The sequence below is a fragment of the Heterodontus francisci genome, chromosome 19, assembly GCF_036365525.1.
Source record: "Heterodontus francisci isolate sHetFra1 chromosome 19, sHetFra1.hap1, whole genome shotgun sequence".
NCBI lineage: Eukaryota > Metazoa > Chordata > Chondrichthyes > Heterodontiformes > Heterodontidae > Heterodontus > Heterodontus francisci.
This window is the reverse complement of record NC_090389.1, coordinates 6,541,203-6,559,137: the sequence shown is the minus strand read 5'-3', so window position 1 is coordinate 6,559,137 and position 17,935 is coordinate 6,541,203. Positions and strand designations below refer to the sequence as shown.

The window sequence follows — 17,935 nt, the reverse complement described above, 5'->3', positions numbered from 1 at the left end:
CACACCAGTATGCTTGAGGCATAAACTGTCTAATAGACACCAATAATAATGCTATGATTTAAATAATGAGTTTATTTTGTTTAGTTTAGATTTTATGTTTAATTATGCAAGTATTGGCTCCTCAAACTGAAGAGTTTATGAGACTGAGGCAAAGCAGCATCACTCCTATTTACAATGGACTCCTGTGAGAGTAGGTTCTCAGCACACAGCAATGCATTACAAACAGCAAACTCAATGATAGACTCAATGAGGTACTGCTACAAACCAATCAGGAGCCTTCCCAATTGACTCACTAATTATATATACAGCCTCCAACAAAAGCACCATTTACACTATTTTATTCACTATGCCTCCAAAGAAAGTGTCAGCAGTCACGAAAGTGATTGTTTCCACAATGGTTGGTGAAAGGATTATCCCTTCAAAGAACAAGCACATGTCTCATCAAGGTAGGAGCAGACCCAGTGTCTTCATGTTCCTAATTCATCCTGTCTGGAAGCCAGCTGCTTTTGCAGTTAGCTTGGTTTCTCAGTGTGTAAGGCAGAGCTGGTCTACTCCACCTTCAACCTGAAGCACTTTCCTCCTTCAATCCAACTGCTTCTATAGCTGGTCCCAGTTTTCTGAAACTGACTTATTTGTTAAAGGGTGTGCTGGCTCTTAACCTCCCTAATTAGGTTCATTGTTTGTTTAGAATTCTTCCACTTACTCCTGAATGAATTGCTGGGTTCCTGACTCTTTCTAACTTGGTGTTTGTCTTTTTGTTTTCACCTGAGTATTAAGAAAGATTGATTGCTCTCGCTCTTGAGAGTGGGGTCTTAATGTAGGTGAACATTAAGGTATTTTTAAAAAATATTCCTTCCTCTCAAGTTTAGTAGTACTTTCCTTGAAGCAAGTAAAATTTGCCTCACCAAGCCTGTTTTTCACAATTCCCTATCTACAATGCTGAACAATAACCTTGTTTAACATCCTTGTCCAGCTTCTACTTCTGTAAAACCTAACTATCTACCACCTTTTATCAACTCTGTTGCTAACAGCAATTGTTTTTGAACCTGGTTGTGATTAAAATGGTCCATTCTATAGCAAAATGGAACCTGCTCCAGTTCATTTCCAAAACAATTTTCACATTGAATCTCTGTTGTGACCAGCTCCTTTGAGAGCAAAATGCTAGAACTGTAGCCTTTTGAGGTGATAATTTTTGATACCTGGGGATTTTGGGATTGTGGCAAATAAATGTTTCATACACAAACTTAACAGTAAAGCAGCTGTTTGCAACCTAATGTATTAATACAGGCCCTGGAATCTTTCCAAGATCTGATGGCTGTCTGCAGTGTTTTGTCAATCCCTTCCTCCTCCTCTTGATTTCCACACTTTTAGCTGCTGTCCTTCAACAAATCTTTCTCCCCCTTAGAAAAGTGACATCCTGTCCCACTGTAGCCCACCTGTCTGTTTCCCTCTGTTTCTGTTACTCCTGGAATTGTCTCAGAACCTATTAGTTAAACTGTTCTACTTAATGTCCAATTTGTAACAGACTTTGTCAAATTAATGGTTGATTTTTCACATCCATTCCAGCTTTTAGGAAGCGATCCAGCACAATGACTATGATCCATTCAATTTATAAACGCCCTCCTGTGTTAAAAATGGTGGTTAATGCCTTGGCGAAAAGCAATGATCGCAAAGGTACATCAGTACCAGCTATCAAGAACTACATTCTATCAACTTACCCCACAGTGAACCCACTCTACTTGAAGACCAGTCTCAAAAGAGCCCTTGGTATAGGCCTTGAAAAGGGCATTCTGGTCAGGCCTGCAAACTCCAAAGCAATTGGTGCAACAGGAAGATTCAAAGTAAGCATGCAATTCTATAACCGGGAACTCTTTCTCAAACACTTACTATTACTGACTAAATGTCTACTGTATCCTTAACGCCAAGCTAAGGAAAATATAAACCGAACTAACTCCTTTATAAAGTGGCAGTTTCATTCACTGCAATAGCAAATGTCTCCTCTAGTCTAAAGTCTGTGGGCCCCCTGATTAAACATGCCTGTGGTGGGTATTGTAGCTCTGCCTTTTTTAAACTGTTGATCTCTGATTTGCTTACCCAACTGGGTTTGCTGAACAGCAGTAACTCCTGTATCCTGCACCTTTTAATGTATTATATTTAGATGAATATTAATCCATTGTTTTTAAAATAACAGTAGGATTTTCAGTAACTTGGCCAACTGGGGCTTCCAATTTTTTTTCTCCACTCACTTGACTTGCAGGTTTCCTGCTTCTCCAATACACAGGTTTTACAATGCAAACCAATTCTATCCTCATGGAGATGGAAGTACAATTGGCAGCTCTAGAGAACGGTGAACAAATGAATAAGTCTCTCTCAATCTGACTCTAATATCTACTAGGTGCCAAATGACCAGTGTTACATAATACTTCATCAGATTCCCCACCCTAAACCAGGTGCTGGCTATTCCCTCCTAACTTGCTTAATGGGATGAGAATTCATTTGGCTGTAACTTTAACCTGATCTTGATGAATCTCATTGTCAACATTTAATGGGATAAAAGTATTTTTTATTCATTCATGGGAAGTGGGAATTGCTGGTTAGGTCAGCATTTATTACCCATCCCTAATTGCCCTTAAGAAGGTGGTGGTGAGCTGTCTTGAACTGCTGCAGTTCTTGGTGTAGGTACACCCACAGTGCTGTTGGGAAGGATTTTGAGTCCATGACAGTGAAGCAACGGCAATATAGTTCCAAGTCAGGATGATGTGTGACTTGGAGGGCAACTTGTAGGTGGTGGTGGTCCCATGCATCTGCTGCTCTTGTCCTTCGAGGTGGTAGAGGTCACTAGTTTGGAAGGTACTATCTAAGGAGCCTTGGTGCATTGCTGCAGTGCATCGTGCAGGTGGTATGCACTGCTGCCACTGTGCATCGGTGGTGGAGGGAGTGAATGTTTGTAGATGGAGTGCCAATCAAATGGGCTGCTTTGTCCTGGATGGTGTCGAGCTTCTTGAGTTTTGGTGGAGCTGCACCCATCCAGGCAAGTGGAGAGTATTTCACACGTCTGACTTGTGCCTTGTCGATGGTGGACAGGCTTTGGAGTCAGAAGGTGAGTTACTTGCCACAGGACTCCTAGCCTCTGACCTGCTCTTGTAGCCATGGTATTTTTGTATGGCTACTCCTGTTCAGTTTCTGGTCAATGGTAATCCCCAAGATGTAACATATTTCATGCTTAATATTCAGCATCTATGACTTTACCCTGTTACAAGCTTTGAAGTGAGTGTGCTTTTAGATGGTGCAGTACCTGTCGCTTGATTTAACTTTTGCTTCCTGACCCTTGGTCCCCCAGATCTAGTCATTTGGTAGCACAGTGGACTGGCCCCTACAGACTTTCATTAAGATGGTTGAGCTATTGTAGGGGACCAATACCTGTGCAGAGGTGGCAATGTATTTGCTGAACACTCATGTGACGGTCATCTCTTCTCCCACTAAGTTGGAGGTTGGTCAACTAACATGGCTGATGCCATGAACTGGCAACATTTAGGGGTTCATTGCTATGGCCAATATTTGCACTATTTACCACTCTGTACAAGACCTGCTTAGGAAGCTGGAGACCTGGTAATGAGATTCATCAAGGTAAAGTTAAAATGACTCCCAAATGAATTCTCATCCCATTAAGCAGGTTGAGGGAATAGCCAGTGCTTGGCCATGGGGTGGGGAAATTAAAGTATTACAAGAACTAGGAGCAGTAGTAGATCATTTGGCCCATTGAGCCTATTCTGCCATTCAATACAATCATGGGTTTCAGTTCCACTTTCCTGCCCACTCCCCATATCCCTTGATGCCCTGTGAGACCAAAAATCTATCTATCTCAGCCTTAAATGTATTCAATGGAGCAACTACCTCCCTCTAGGGTAGAGAATTCCAAAGATTCACAACCCTTTGAGTGAAGTAATTTCTCCTCATCTCAGTCCTGAATGATTGACCTTTTATCCTGAGTCTGTCTGTGGTCTAGATTCGCTGACCAGTGGGAACAATCTCTCAGCTTCTACCCTATCATGCCTTCTCAGAATCTTGTATTTCTCAATTAGATTGCCTCTTATTCTTAACTCCAGAGAGTTTACTCAGCCTCTCATCATAGGCCAATCCCCTCATCCAAGGGACCAGTCTAGTAAATCTTTGCTGCACTGCCTCCAGTGCAAATATATTCTTTAATGTGGAGGCCAAAACTGCACACAGTATTCCAGGTGCAGTCTCTCCAAAGCCCTGTACAGTTTTAGTGAGACTACTTTATTCCTGTACTGCAATCCCCTTGCAATAAAAGTCAACATGCCATTTGTCTTCCTAATCATTGGCCTCCTTATCTCGAGAGACAATGGATAAGCGCCTGGAGGTGGTCAGTGGTGTGTGGAGCAGCGCCTGGAGTGGCTATAAAGGCCAATTCTAGAGTGACGGGCTCTTCCACAGGTGCTGCAGAAAAATGTGATTGTCGGGGCTGTTACACAGTTGGCTCTTCCCTGCGCCTCTGTCTTTTTTTCCTGCCAACTTCTAAGTCTCTTCGACTTGCCACACTTTAGCCCCGCCTTTATGGCTGTCTGCCAGCTCTGGCGAACGCTGGCAACTGACTCCCACGACTTGTGATCAATGTCACGTTTGCAGACGTCTTTAAAGTGGAGACATGGATGGCCAATGGGTCTGATACCAGTGGCGAGCTCGCTGTACAATGTGTCTTTAGAGGTCCTGCCATCTTCCATGCGGCTCACATGGCCAAGCCATCTCAAGCACTGCTGACTCAGTAGTGTGTATAATTTGGGGATGTTGGCTGCCTCGAGGACTTCTGTGTTGGAGATATGGTCCTGCCACCTGATGCCAAGTATTCTCCGGAGGCAGCGAAGATGGAATGAATTGAGAATTCGCTCTTGGCTGACATACATTGTCCAGGCCTTGCTGCCAGCGAGCAAGGTACTGAGGACACAGGCTTGATACACTCGGACTTTCCTAATAGCCTGCTGTATTTGCATGTTAACTTTGTGCATTCATTGTATGAGTACACCCAAGTGTCTATGAACATCAACACTTACCAGTGTCACACCTTCCTTTTTTTAAAAAAAAAATTCTGCTTTTCTATTTTTGACTAAAGTGAACAACTTCAAACCTCCCTACATTTTACTCCATTTGCCATCTTGTTGCCCACTCACTTAACCTGTCTATATCTCTTTGCAGCCTCTCTATCCTCCCCGCAGCTTACCTTTCCACTGAGCTGTGTATCAGTAGCAACTGGGATACATTACTGTCTCTTTCAAGTCATTGTAGAGTGTAAATAGCTGAGGTCTCAGCACTGATCCTTGTGGAACTCTACTATTCACTGTCTGCCAACTTGTTGCTTCCTGTCTGTTAATCATCTATCCATGCTAATGTATTGCCCCCAGTACCATGAGCCCTTATTGCCTGTTAATCTTTTATGTGGCACCTTATTGAATGCCTTTTGGAAATCTAGGTAGACTGCATCTACTGATTTCCCCTTTATCTGTCATAGTAGTTACATCCTCAAACTCTAAATTTGTTAAAACAGGATCTCCCTTCTGTAAAACTATGCTGACTTGTTCTAATCATACTATGCTTTTCCAAGTGCCATGTTAAGACTTTCATAATAGTTTCCAGCATCTTCTCAATGACTGATATTGGGCTAACTGGCCTGTAGTTACCTGTTTTCTCTACCTCCTTTCTCAATGGTGTAATATTTGCCAACTTCCAATTTGACGGGACCATTCCTGAATCTAAGGAATTCTGGAAACTCATAGCCAGTGCATCTGCTATCTCTGCAGCTATCTTTTTTTTAGAACCCTAGGATGTAGGCCATCTGGTCCAGGGGACTTATCAGATTTTAGTCCCTCAAGTTTCTCCAATACTTTCTCAGCTGATATCAATATCTTTAATTTCCTTTTTTTTTTTTGCCCCTAGGTTACTGCCTATTTCTGGTATGGAATTTGTCTTCTATTGTGAGGACAGATACAAAATATTTGTTCAGTGCCTCTGCCTTTTCCTCATTCCCCATGATTTCTCCTCTCTGCCTCTAAGGAACCTCAAGGGCCTACTTTACTACTTTTTTTATGTACTTATAAAATCTCCTCTTTTTTTTATGTTGGCTAGTTCACTCATTCTATTTTCCTTTTTTTAATCAACTTTTTGGTGGCCCTTTGCTGGTTTCTAAAACACTCCAATCCTCAAACTTGCTGCTTTTTTTTTTTTGCAACATTGTAAGCCTCAGTTTAATACTCATCTAGCATTGGTCATTTGACAGCTGGTAGATATTGGGGTCAGATTGAGACCCCCATTCATTTCACTATTCTCCAGAGCTGCCAATTGTACCACCTTTTAGAAAGCTAGATAAATAAAAACATGCTGTTGGGCTTAACACTGGCAATGTGTTCATGAGGCAACCAAAAGATTAGCATTTGTCGTCTTAAATTAAGATTCTGCTCCAATTCTAACATTAAACAGCTTTACACAGTCCAGAATTCTACATTATTCTACATATTCTATCCTGTGACGTTTTTGACTGATTATTTCCTGTCTGTCAGCTTGCAGCTAAAAGTGCTGTAAAGAAAAGCAATGAAAATGTTGATCCAAATAGTGAATCTGCCAAGGTAACTGCTGCAAGCATGAAGTCCAAAGCAAAGAAACCTGAAACTGATAAAAGATCAGGTAACTTTTATATTTTGTAAATTCTGCTGACCTACAACCCATTCTAGCTCCTGGACCAATTTGGTGTCTTGCTCTTTCCTTAGCCTCATCCTTCCATATCCCCAATTTTATGTGTGACACATGTATTAGCATGGAATGTTGCTTGCCTATGCTCATTGTACATGTGAATCTTTGTAACTAGCTGACCAGCATGGGCTTACTAAACATAACACTGCTGCAGATGCCATTCAACAAACTCTTCTTAGCTCAGTGGCACTGGGATCCAGAGCCTAGATAAATGTCAGTGCACCCATGGACCCAGTGGGTTAATGAGTTGGTAGAAACTCCATTTTGTTTCCCAGCTATCTGGTAGTCTACCATTTCACAACTTGCCATGACCCTTGTGGTGTATGACTGTACATACTCATTGGTTGCTTCAATCATATTCCTACAATAGGAATCCCAGTATCTGTATTGGAGAAATCTAATCTCACTCAGTGTCCCTATAGCTCTATCTTTCTCAACTTCAAATGTTGTCCTCCTTTTCCCCACCATTCATTTCAAAATGCAATGGTCTCTGCCTCAGCTTTCTGTGCCCCAACAATCTTAAGGTTTCTCAAGTCCATGTTGCTCTGACAACTTTAAAGTGACCCTTTTGTCTTCCTTGCCAACTGGAGGAAATTATCTTCACTCTTAATTTTATAAACCCCTCAAAGCTCCTGTTGGCCTCGATGCTTTGGGACTAGTTCAAGTATCTTGAGCCTCTCTTCAGTTTCCCATTTCTGGTGAATGCACACTGAACATTATGGCTTTAATGTTCTTTCTAATAATGGGGAGCATACTACACTAGTCTGACCTGACCAAAGCATTGTTTATAAAAAAAAAATAAAAAAAATTACTTTATAATCCCTACTTACAAACCCAGTTTCATCTATTTTCAAATTAGACAAGGTGCTGTAGAGCAACAGTTTCCCAACTTAATACTCTGGGCTCTTACACATTGGTATTTAGATGTTTAAAAACATTGATTATCTTTTCATTCCTTACGTTCAGTAGTTCACATTCTGTTTTTAAATCTCCATGGTTCTAACAACTTTGATTTGGCTTATTTCTATCATGTAGGCTGACTCTATTGATTCATGTAAACATAGCCAGTTTACACTTGGCTTGAGTCTTAAGTTACTGATCTAAATTACAAACAATAGTGACCTCTACCAGTTCCTGGGGCACTAGACCACATAATTCCTCCCTCCAAAGAATTGTCCTGAATCTGTCAGCTTTGTTTTAACTAAATGGGCTTTTGTGAGAGATCGGTTCAGATGGTTCCTGGAGGGGTCAATACAACATGGGATGCTGTTTCCACAGCTCACTTACCATGTTACTCTTCAAAGGAAGTGGAGGGAGAGGTAGGACACCCTAGATAGACTTCCACCACCTAGTCCAAGTGTTATTCAAAAAGCAACTAACTATACATTGGCCTATCTACAAATGTAGATTTAAATTTTCTGTGACTGGGACTCTATTTCTTTTTGCGAACCTGTACAGCTGTATTGTACACCTGCCCTGTCTTTGTGTATTAGTGATGGTAAAGCTGTAGTAAAACAAGATCTTCAATATCCTGAGACCTACAATGTCAAGTGAGACTAGTTCTTGTGATTTAAAAACTTTTCGCTTTCCGTTACTAAATGACTGCCACCTAAACTACAAATCTTTTATAAATGTTACTCTAGTAGCTGTACTGACCTGGATGGACTTCCTAATTTCTCAGCCTGTGGATATCCATATAAATCTGCCTTAACTAACATCTTGGCTTCTAAGTACTATGGTGTATGCGGACTTTCCTTCCCTTTAATGATGTGAAGCCTCTACCTAGTTACCTGGTTTCAGTTTGACTTGTGGCTATAACATATATTGTGATTTGTAACTAAGGAAGCTTCAAACCAGTTTAACAATCTGTTGTCTGCAGGTGCATCAAAGCCAAAATCTACAGACATTTCAAAAGGAAAAGGAGAGAAATCTGGAAAGGTAAGGGTGTTTCCTTTCAAATCTGTCCTTGTTTTTTTTTCTAATCTGTAGCACTGGGGCAAACCCGGCAACTTCAATGCTTTTCTCCACACTAAAACCTGGTTCTTGTCTTCTCCAGGGTTAGAGGTGAGCTCAGCTTGATAACTAACAACCCCCTCAGCATACATGAGACTGACTCATCCTTTTTAAATCCTTCCAATCCCAGAGCTTGCTAAACTTTGAGCTAATACTAAAGAGTGACTGATACAAAAGAAAGAACACTCATATTATACTGTTCTTTATGGCCAATAAACTCCATGTGTAATATAGAAAATGATCCATTTTAAAATGTGGGGCTATGTTGGCTACTAACTGTCCCCTTCTCAAAAGGGAAAGGGTGGGTAGCTTAATGTTGCTGAAATACAAACCTGTGGCTTTTGTTTAGATTGTTTGGTTATAAAGTGAGGATCTCCCTCATTCTTTGGTGTGACTTCAATACTGAAAAGCATTGTTCACCTTGGTAAATGAGCATTCTATTTGTAGGCATCGGTGAAAAGTGGATTAGGAATAGCTAAAAAATCACCCAAAAAGAGTGGCAAAATATCAAAGCCTGAAGTAAAGAATAAAGTTAAGAAGCTCAGACTGCCTTCAAGCACGGGAACAAGGAACACTCAAAAAAAGAGCAAGATTGTAAAAAAGGAACCAGATTCACTTTCAAAAGTCTTTCCAGCCAAGAAGGCTTCTAAACAGACATCTTCTGATGCTGTAGTGAAACGAGGCCCTAGGCGCCCAGGTAAGAAGGAAGAACTGAACACTATGCAAGGTCCTTCTGACAAAGAGTCTCTACCATCCAGCAGTAAAACTGAACCACCTGCTCCTGGGCCTACAGTGAGAGAAGGCACTGAAGGCCAGGCCAAGAAAGCTGAAAGGCCAAAGAAAAAAGTGCAAAAAGATGACTGAAGTGCTGGACTCCACTGAGTCTCTTGAACAAGAAAAATAGTACTCCTAATAACTTATCTGAATTGCACCTCCTTTTTTTTTAAATTTTTTGTAAATTCAATAAAAACTTTAAATATGTTGTTGAGATCTTGGATTGAGTGGTAAGAGTTTCTTTGCACTTCAATCCATTTCTCCCACCTCCCCACCCCCCTGCCCCTGTTGAGTGATTCCCTTGACTGGATTTCTTAATACTAGAACAATGCAGTGGGTTAGACATTTGGGGCAATCCAGTTTTACAGGTGGCATTATGTATTGTGCCAAACCTGCCCTAAAGTTTCCAGAAAGTCCACCTTTAAGAATGTGGGAGAAGGACAGGAAAATGATCAGACATCTCCCTGGTTCTTGCTTTCTTTGTTGTTAATCTTTGGTTTGCCCAGCAGTAAAATGCACTTTTTTTTTTAAAAAAGTACAATTCCACTTTTTATTGTATTTTGGCACTTCACATTCTGTTCAGTGGCTGCTTAGTGTGCAACCTTAGATTAAAGCTATGATTTGAACATTAAATCTTCTAATAAGAGTAATCTCCCAGTGCCTACATTTAATAGGAAGATGGTAAGTGCCAGAATGGCCTTGGGATCTGGGAGACATTGGCATCATGAGTTGTAACTTTCCAAATTAAGTGCCATCACCAGATTCTGTCCTTAGGACACTGTTCTGCTGGCCTGTTCTGAAATGGGGCCATAACTGGGGAGGAGGAGCAGGGATAATGTCAGTTTCCTCCAAAGGCACTGGTCATTTCTATTGACTAATCTTCAAATAGAGGCAGATTGCCCATTCAAAGAGCTTTAAGGGTAGCAGATTCATTTCCTAAGAAAATGCCCCTTCAATTGTTCCTGGTTTGTGGACTGTGGAGGCATCGTTCTCCTGGCTCCATCTAAAACCTTTTTGGACCTAAGTGGCCTGAGCTGACTGGCATTTTCTGTCTTAGTTGTGTGAAGGGAACTTACTGCCCTGGACTAATGGGGTAAGTAAATTCCTACAGCAGTGTTGGTGAACCTCAACTGACAGTGAATAGAAGGAGCAGAGTTGATGGTCGGACTCTTGGAAGTTGGATTATGGGATTTGAAGTATTGCTTCTGTAAATGATTGCTGGGGTTATAAATGTCTTTCAATGAAGTGATCCCAAGCTTTAGATATAACAATTAATACTAATGTGGTATCTTTCTCCCCTCCTATATTGCACATTCAAAATTTTTACCTTAAGATGTAGTACCAGGAGACTGGATAGCTAACATAATTACTTTATTTAAGGGGACAATGTGCCCAGGCAATTTTAGACCATCTTGACTTTGACAAGATAAAGAATCTCTACTAAAGGAGTGAACAGGACATACAAAAAAAAGACACAATGGATTGTCAGCATGGATTTCAAAAGGGAAAATCTTGCTTGACCAATTTTTTTTTGAGGTAACAGACAATGGTAATGTAGTTGTAATTTATTTGGATTTTCAAAAAGCCTTCAATAAAGTGCCCCAATAATCGACTGAGGCCAGAATGCAGAGTTGGAGGACAAGTGGTAAAATGGATTGCTAACTGGCTTCAAGACCGAGTGGGAGTTCTTCAGAGATAGGTGGGAAGTGGTGTTTCATAAGGATCACTACTATTTATAATTTACATTAATGATTTGGACTTAAATTGTTAATTCCAAAATTTGCAATTAACTATCTCTTCCAATTTGTCAATATGGAGGACAGTAACAAATTACAGGACATAATCTTGCAGAATGGGCAAATAATTGGTTAAATAAAGTCCAACACAAATGTCAAATTTTGGTAAGAACAACAGGGTGCCAACTTATTACATGGAAGGTGAGTCTAGGTGGCGTAGAGGAATAAAAGGATCGTAGTACAATTACACCATTCACTAAGTTGTGCCATAGGTTAGCAAGGCCATTTTAATTTTTTAAAAGCCTAGGCTTTATTTTTAGAGGGGTAGATTTGAAATGTAGGCAGGTTGTGCCAAACCTGTATCAAACCTTGGTTAGACCACACTTAAGTCGTGCATTTGGTTCTAGTTGCCATATCATAAAGGAGAGAGGCACTGGAGAGGGTGCAGAGAAAAATTACAAGGCCAATATGCGTGGGTACACATCAGATGAACAGGGTGGATCTCTCGAAAGGCTGAGGGATGACCTAAGATGCCTCAAATTATGAAAGGTTTTAATAAGTGGAAACATTCTCAGCCCCCTGTATGGAAGGGCATAACTGGAGGTTATCAATATAAGTCACCAAAAAATCAAATGGGGAATTCAGAAGCTTCAAGTGGAACATAAAAGCAGTATGGAATGGTTGGATGAATAGTCTATTTGTGCTGTGTATCCGGTCACGACTGAGGCTGGAGAGGTGTGCTGTCTTTTATTATTCAACTTCACTGCAAGTCACACTTTTTTTTTCCATGTTTACCCAATTACTGATTCAGTCAATCATACTCCACTCTTTTATCCCAGAAGAAAATACACCACCCAGGTTTTTAATGAACAAAATTCCCTAGTATAGGTAGGTGGTAGGGGAATATAGGGACAGGTGAGGATGTGGTAGGAATATGGGATTAGTGTAGGATTAGTATAAATGGGTGGTTAATGGTCGGCACAGACTTGGTGAGCCGAAGGGCCTGTTTCAGTGCTGTATCTCTCAATTTAAAAAAAACTTAACCAGTAACCAGATTGATTCTCTAGGATGTTTCCTTCAGCCCAGCCATTGGAGCTTCTGTGGTAAATGTATGGCAGGTTTTCGGTGTCTCTCTTTTGTCCCATAGAATTTTTTTGTTTAAATAAAAACATGCCCCAGTGGCATGGACTTTAAAAGTACAACCATCTGGAAGTTAGCAATGTAAAATGGAACATTCTTGAGAAGCATAACAAATGATATATTTGAGCCCTAACTTGGAGATTCTCTTCTCAGTATTTGGCCTCACTTACCATAACAATTGGCACATCTTGCTGGGCATTGGTTTGAGTTCAGCATGCTGAGCAGTAAGGTATTACTACTTTGGTTGTTTCCATGACCGGTCAATATGTGATGGCTGTCTAATTGCAACTATCCTGAGGTGGTTTTGAACAGAAGTTAAATTTAAGGATTTTTAGCTCCTAATGGTAACCACTTCCCTGTTCCTACAGAGTGGGACAAATGATGGATGCTGCTTGTTACTTGTTGCCTTGTTCAGGTGGCCTGTGTCCAATTCCATTACTAATCCTGTCCTTTTCTTATTAAAAAAAAAATCCTTCAAAATGATTTCTTGAATCCTTCAGGAATTGGGGTTGCCCTTCATGGAAGATGGTTGCTGTTTCCTTCCAATTTGGCTGATTCACCTGTTGGAAGTATGGAAGTGTGCTTCGATGACCTTTCACAAACCAAGACCTGGGACTTGGAGAAAAGCATTTCTTGACCTCTAGCCCTTCCTCCTGGTGGGATAGTCTTGGTCATTTCTTTGAGTTGGACTCTGTGCCTTCTAACATCATTCTTTTCCTGTTTGCTGTACTTTTTAATCCTATAATGGAGACACTTCCTTTGTACGGAGTGAATAGACATTAACTACTGGGTATTCATATGTAAAACCTTTGGCTGGATTTGGTTCTTTATTATTTTGGATCTATTGTCCTATTTGCAACCATTCCTCCTGTCAACATATTGACAGCTGATTATTCTCTTGGCCAGGTATCTATCAAATTTGTCCTTCACTCTGATTCTATACTCTGCTCTCCTGCTATGGCACCCGAAGGTGATCTTGTGGGTTGTCTTCCTCCCTGTTCCCTTTTATATTGTATCCTGTTTACATCCTTAGTTAGTCCTGTCTGATTTCTGTTGCACTGTAATTATTGGCTGCAACCAGACTCTCCTCTTTTCTGTTTTTATATTAAATGTTCCTGGCCTCTGTGTAATAGCAGCTAACTTTGACCTTTTTGCTTTTGTCTGGTTTCGATATTCACTTCCATTATCGAGCCTCTTGTCAGAAACCCACGCCCCGTCGTTACCCCACCCCACCCTGCATCCACCTTTTGTAGTTTGTTGCCAGAATCTAAAATATGTTCAAGCCCCTTTTTCGTCCTGGCTTTTAAATTCAGCCTGTTAACTGCTGTACCTGTTTGCTCTAAAAACTATCCCATGTGGAACCATTGAAATTCAAATCTTCCCTTATTCTTCTCTGCTGCAAACAGAACAACCCCAGCTTCTCCATGTAACTTAAGTCTTTCATCTTTCATACAATTATAGTAAATCTGTTCTGCATCCTTTCAAAGAACTTGACATCCTTCCTAAAATGTGATGCCCAAAATTGGACACTACAAGTTGGGGCTTAATCAGTCATTTATAAACGTCTCAAACTTTTTTCACTCTGTTTCTATTTATAAAGCATAGGATCCCATATGCCCTTTAAATAAGAGCCTTCTCAACTTGCCCTGCCACCTTTTTAAAGACTTGTTTACATACACCTCAAAGTCTGTTCCTGCACCCACTTTAAAATTGTACCATTTAGTTTACATTGCCTCATTTTTCCTACCAAAACTGAGTCACTTCACTCCTCGGCTTTAAACTGCATCTACCATGCGCCTGCCCATTCCACCAATGTCCTTCTGATGTCTGTTACGCCTCACTTTTTACTATATTTGAGTTTTATGTCTGCTGCAAACTTTGAAATTATTCTCATCCATACCCAAATTCTGGCCACTAACATTTATTAAAGCAATCAATGGGGAAAGAGGAGTGGGACTAATTGGATTCCTTACAAGGAGCTGGCACAAGCATGATGGGCTGAATGGCCCCTTCTATGCTGGTCATTTTATGATTGAGCCCATTGTGTCTGTACCAGCTCATGGGGCAATCCAAGACTAATCCTAAAATTTTATCCAAATACCCGTTTCAGATGTAATGGTCTCGTCCTCAGTCACTGCCTGTGGTAAAACATTCTGTGCCCTAACAATCCTGAGTGAAGAGGGCAGTTAGGAAATTCTTTGCATTTTGTTCTGCAGTTACTGTTTTTGTTCTTCTCTCCCTTGAACAAGGTATAGTACATTTTAGAGGATTGAAGAACTGTGCTCAGAACCTTGGCTCCTGATGTCTTCCAATAGACCGAGGTGCAGCATCAGGGCCCAACCTAAGTTTTGCTGATGGTTTTAGAGATAACAGGAGGAAAGGAATTGGTTGTAATGATTATTCCATCTCCTCTCGTACACCTATATTCTCACTTCCACTGTCATTTGTAAAAGCAGTGCAAAATATTTAATGTCTTGACCATGTTATCTGACACAAATAGACTCCATCTTTCATCCCCAACCAATGTTGCCCTCATTTTATGAAAGTCCTTATTTCCTTTTTATTATATACCAGATTTTGTTTGATATTCTCTTAGGCAAGAACTATGAAATATGAATTGAGATATAATGAATCTATTTAGTCCACAGTTGGAGTACTGGGTGCAGTTTTGTGTTTCACTTTATAGCGAGGATGTTGAGGCAACAGAGAAGGTACAAGGATTGTGAGCAAATATAAGAAGTCCTGAAATATTGAGACTCTTGAATAAAACCAAGATTAAAGTGATGTGACAGGATGGTGTAGAGTAGATAGAAATATACTTTCTAGTGATTGAGGGGTCTAGAACAAGGGAATGTCTACATAAGATGTAGGAAAGAGAGCAGGAGAAACCTTTTCGCAGATTTTGAGGCTGTGGAATGCATAACTAGAATTAAGGATTGAAGTGGAGACAATGACAACTTCTCTGAATGGATTAAATAGATGGTTGAAGGCAAGTGGAATAAAGGGTGGGATGCAAGCTAGCTTGCTAATGGAAGCAAGGGTTGCAGATAGCAGAAGCTGAGTACAATCTTTCAATCCTTCTTGGATATTGGTGATGCTAGAGTACAGGAGGATTGCAAATGTTATCTCCCTTTTCAAAAAAGGAGCGGGATAAACCTGGTAACTACAGGCCAATCAGTCTGACGTCCATGGTGGGATAACAGATAGAAACAATTATCAAGGACAAAACTAATTCTCACATGGAGAAGCATGGGTTAATAAGGGACAGCCAACACTGATTTGTTAAAGGTAAATCATGCCTGACTAAACTGTTTCAGTTGTTTGGGGTAACAGGGCTGATGAAGGAACAGCAGTAGATGTTGTATATATGGACTTTCAAAAGGCATCAGATAAAGTAGCACGTAACAGACTTTCTCATAAAATAGAAGCACATGGTATTAAAGTGACAGCTAATTTCATATCCAAGTTACCACTAAGAGATGGGAAACAGTGAGTAATGGTAAATGGATGATTTTTCTTCTAGAGTGAAGAATGCTATGGAGTCTCCCAGAGGACAGTGTTGGGGCCATTGCTTTTCTTATACTTAAATAACCTGGACTTGGGTATGGGCAGTACAATTTAAAAGTTTCCAGATGGTACAACACTTGAAGTAAAAAAAAAAATAGTGAGGTCTTGCCAGCAAAGTTGAATCCTGTGAATAAAAGGGGAAGTTGCAGCATGGATACAAAGTTGGTGGCGTGACAGGCAATACAGAGGGTTCCCCAGGGGTCAGTACAAGGACCACTGATCTAGACTTGGGTGTACAGGGCACAATTTCAAAATTTGCCGATGATGCAAAATTTGAAGTCTTGCGAGGAGGATAGTGATGGACTTTATTTATTTTATTCAGAGAAACAGCACTGAAACAGGCCCTTTGGCCCACTGAGTCTGTGCTGACCATCAACCACCTATTTATACTAATCCGACACCACCCCCTACCACCTACCTATACTAGGGGCAATTTATAATGGCCAATTTACTTATCAACCTGCAAGTCTTTGGCTGTGGGAGCAATCCGAAGCACCTGGCGAAAACCTATGCGGTCACAGGGAAAACTTGCAAATTCCACACAGGCAGTACCCAGACTTGAACCCGGGTCGCTGGAGTTGAGGCTGCGGTGCTAACCACTGCGCCACTGTGCCGACTTCAAGAGGCTATAGAGAGGCTGGTGGAGTGGGTGGAATATGGCAGATGAAATTTAATGCAGAGAAGTGCGAAACAATGCATTTTGTTAGGAAGAATGAGGAAAGGCAATATAAATTAAAAGGTACAATTCTGAAGGGGGTACAGGAACAGAGGGAGTTGGGGGTATATGTGCACAAAGCATTGCAGGGCAGGTTTAGAAAGTGGTTAAATAGGCATATGGGATATGGCTTTATAAATAAAGTATAGAGTACAAAAGTAAAGAAGTTATACAAACCTCAAAACACTGGTTTGGCCTCCACTGAAGTATTGTGTCCAATTTTGGGCACCGCACTTTAGGAAGGATATATGAAGGCTTTAGAAAAGATGCAGAAAAGATTTATGAGAATAGTTCCAGGGATGAGAGATTTCAATTACGCGGTTAGATTGGAGAAGCTAGATTTCTTCTCTTTAGACAAGAGAAGATTGAAAAGAGATTTGATAGAGGTATTCAAAATCATGAGGGGTCTGGACAGAGTAGATAGGGAGAAACTATTCCCAATGGTGAAAGGGTTGAGAACCAGAAGACACCAATTTAAAGTGAATGGCAAAAGAACCAATGGCAACATGATTTTAAAAAAAAGTTACGCAGTGAGTGGTTGAGGATTTGGAATGCGCTGTCTGAGTGTGGTGAAGGCAGGTTCAATCAGGGTTGTCAGAAGGCATTTAGATAAACACCTGAACAGGAAAAAATTTGCAGGGCTATAGGGGAGGGGAGTGGGACTAGCTGATTGGTTCTTGTAGAGAGCTGCCACAGACACGATGGGCAGAATGGTCTCCCTTTGTGCTGTAACCCTTCTATGATTCTAAGTGGATATTAGTAGAGTTGAGGAGGATGTAGAGACTGGTGAGAGGAGCAAACAAATGGCAGAAGAAATTTAATGCAGAGAAGTGAGGTGCTGCACCTTGGCAGGAGTAACATGGAGAGATTTTGAGGAGGTTCAAGATCAAAAGGACTTGAGTAGCTTTAATAGGTTTATTCAAATAATGAGGAGCTTTGAGTAGATAAGGAGATAATTGGCAAAAGAACTAGAGGGGAAGTGAGGAATATTTTTAGAGGATTGTTAAAATCTGAAACTTACTTGTTGAGAGTGGTGGACTCTAATTCCATAGAAAACTCTAAAAGACAGTTGAACATGCTTGAAGTGGACTAATTTGAGGGTTATGGAGAAAAAGTTAGTATGTGACTAATTAGACAACTCTTTTAAAGAGCTGGCAAAAGCACAAAGGGTCATAATGCCTCCTTCTGTTCGATAAGATTCTATAATTTGATGTATGTTTTAATTTCT

General features: G+C 40.6%; 1 protein-coding gene across 1 annotated transcript; it reads left to right on the top strand.

Moving 5' to 3' along the window:
* Positions 1-346: 346 nt before the first annotated feature.
* On the top strand, positions 347-9,639 carry LOC137380450 (protein B4-like). The gene is made up of 6 exons (XM_068052376.1): positions 347-446; positions 1,567-1,841; positions 6,573-6,696; positions 7,729-7,793; positions 8,605-8,700; positions 9,223-9,639. Exons 1-6 carry the CDS (start codon positions 347-349, stop codon positions 9,637-9,639), a joined length of 1,077 nt encoding a protein of 358 aa, XP_067908477.1.
* The last annotated feature ends 8,296 nt before the right edge of the window (positions 9,640-17,935 follow it).

Coding starts and splice junctions, on each gene's coding strand:
- LOC137380450 (XM_068052376.1), top strand. CDS start 347: ATGCCTCCAAAGAAAGTGTCAGCAGTCACGAAAGTGATTGTTTCCACA. Junction 6,697..7,728: donor TGAAACTGATAAAAGATCAG/GTAACTTTTATA, acceptor CCTTACGTTCAG/TAGTTCACATTCTGTTTTTA. Junction 7,794..8,604: donor ATTTGGCTTATTTCTATCAT/GTAGGCTGACTC, acceptor TTTGTAACTAAG/GAAGCTTCAAACCAGTTTAA.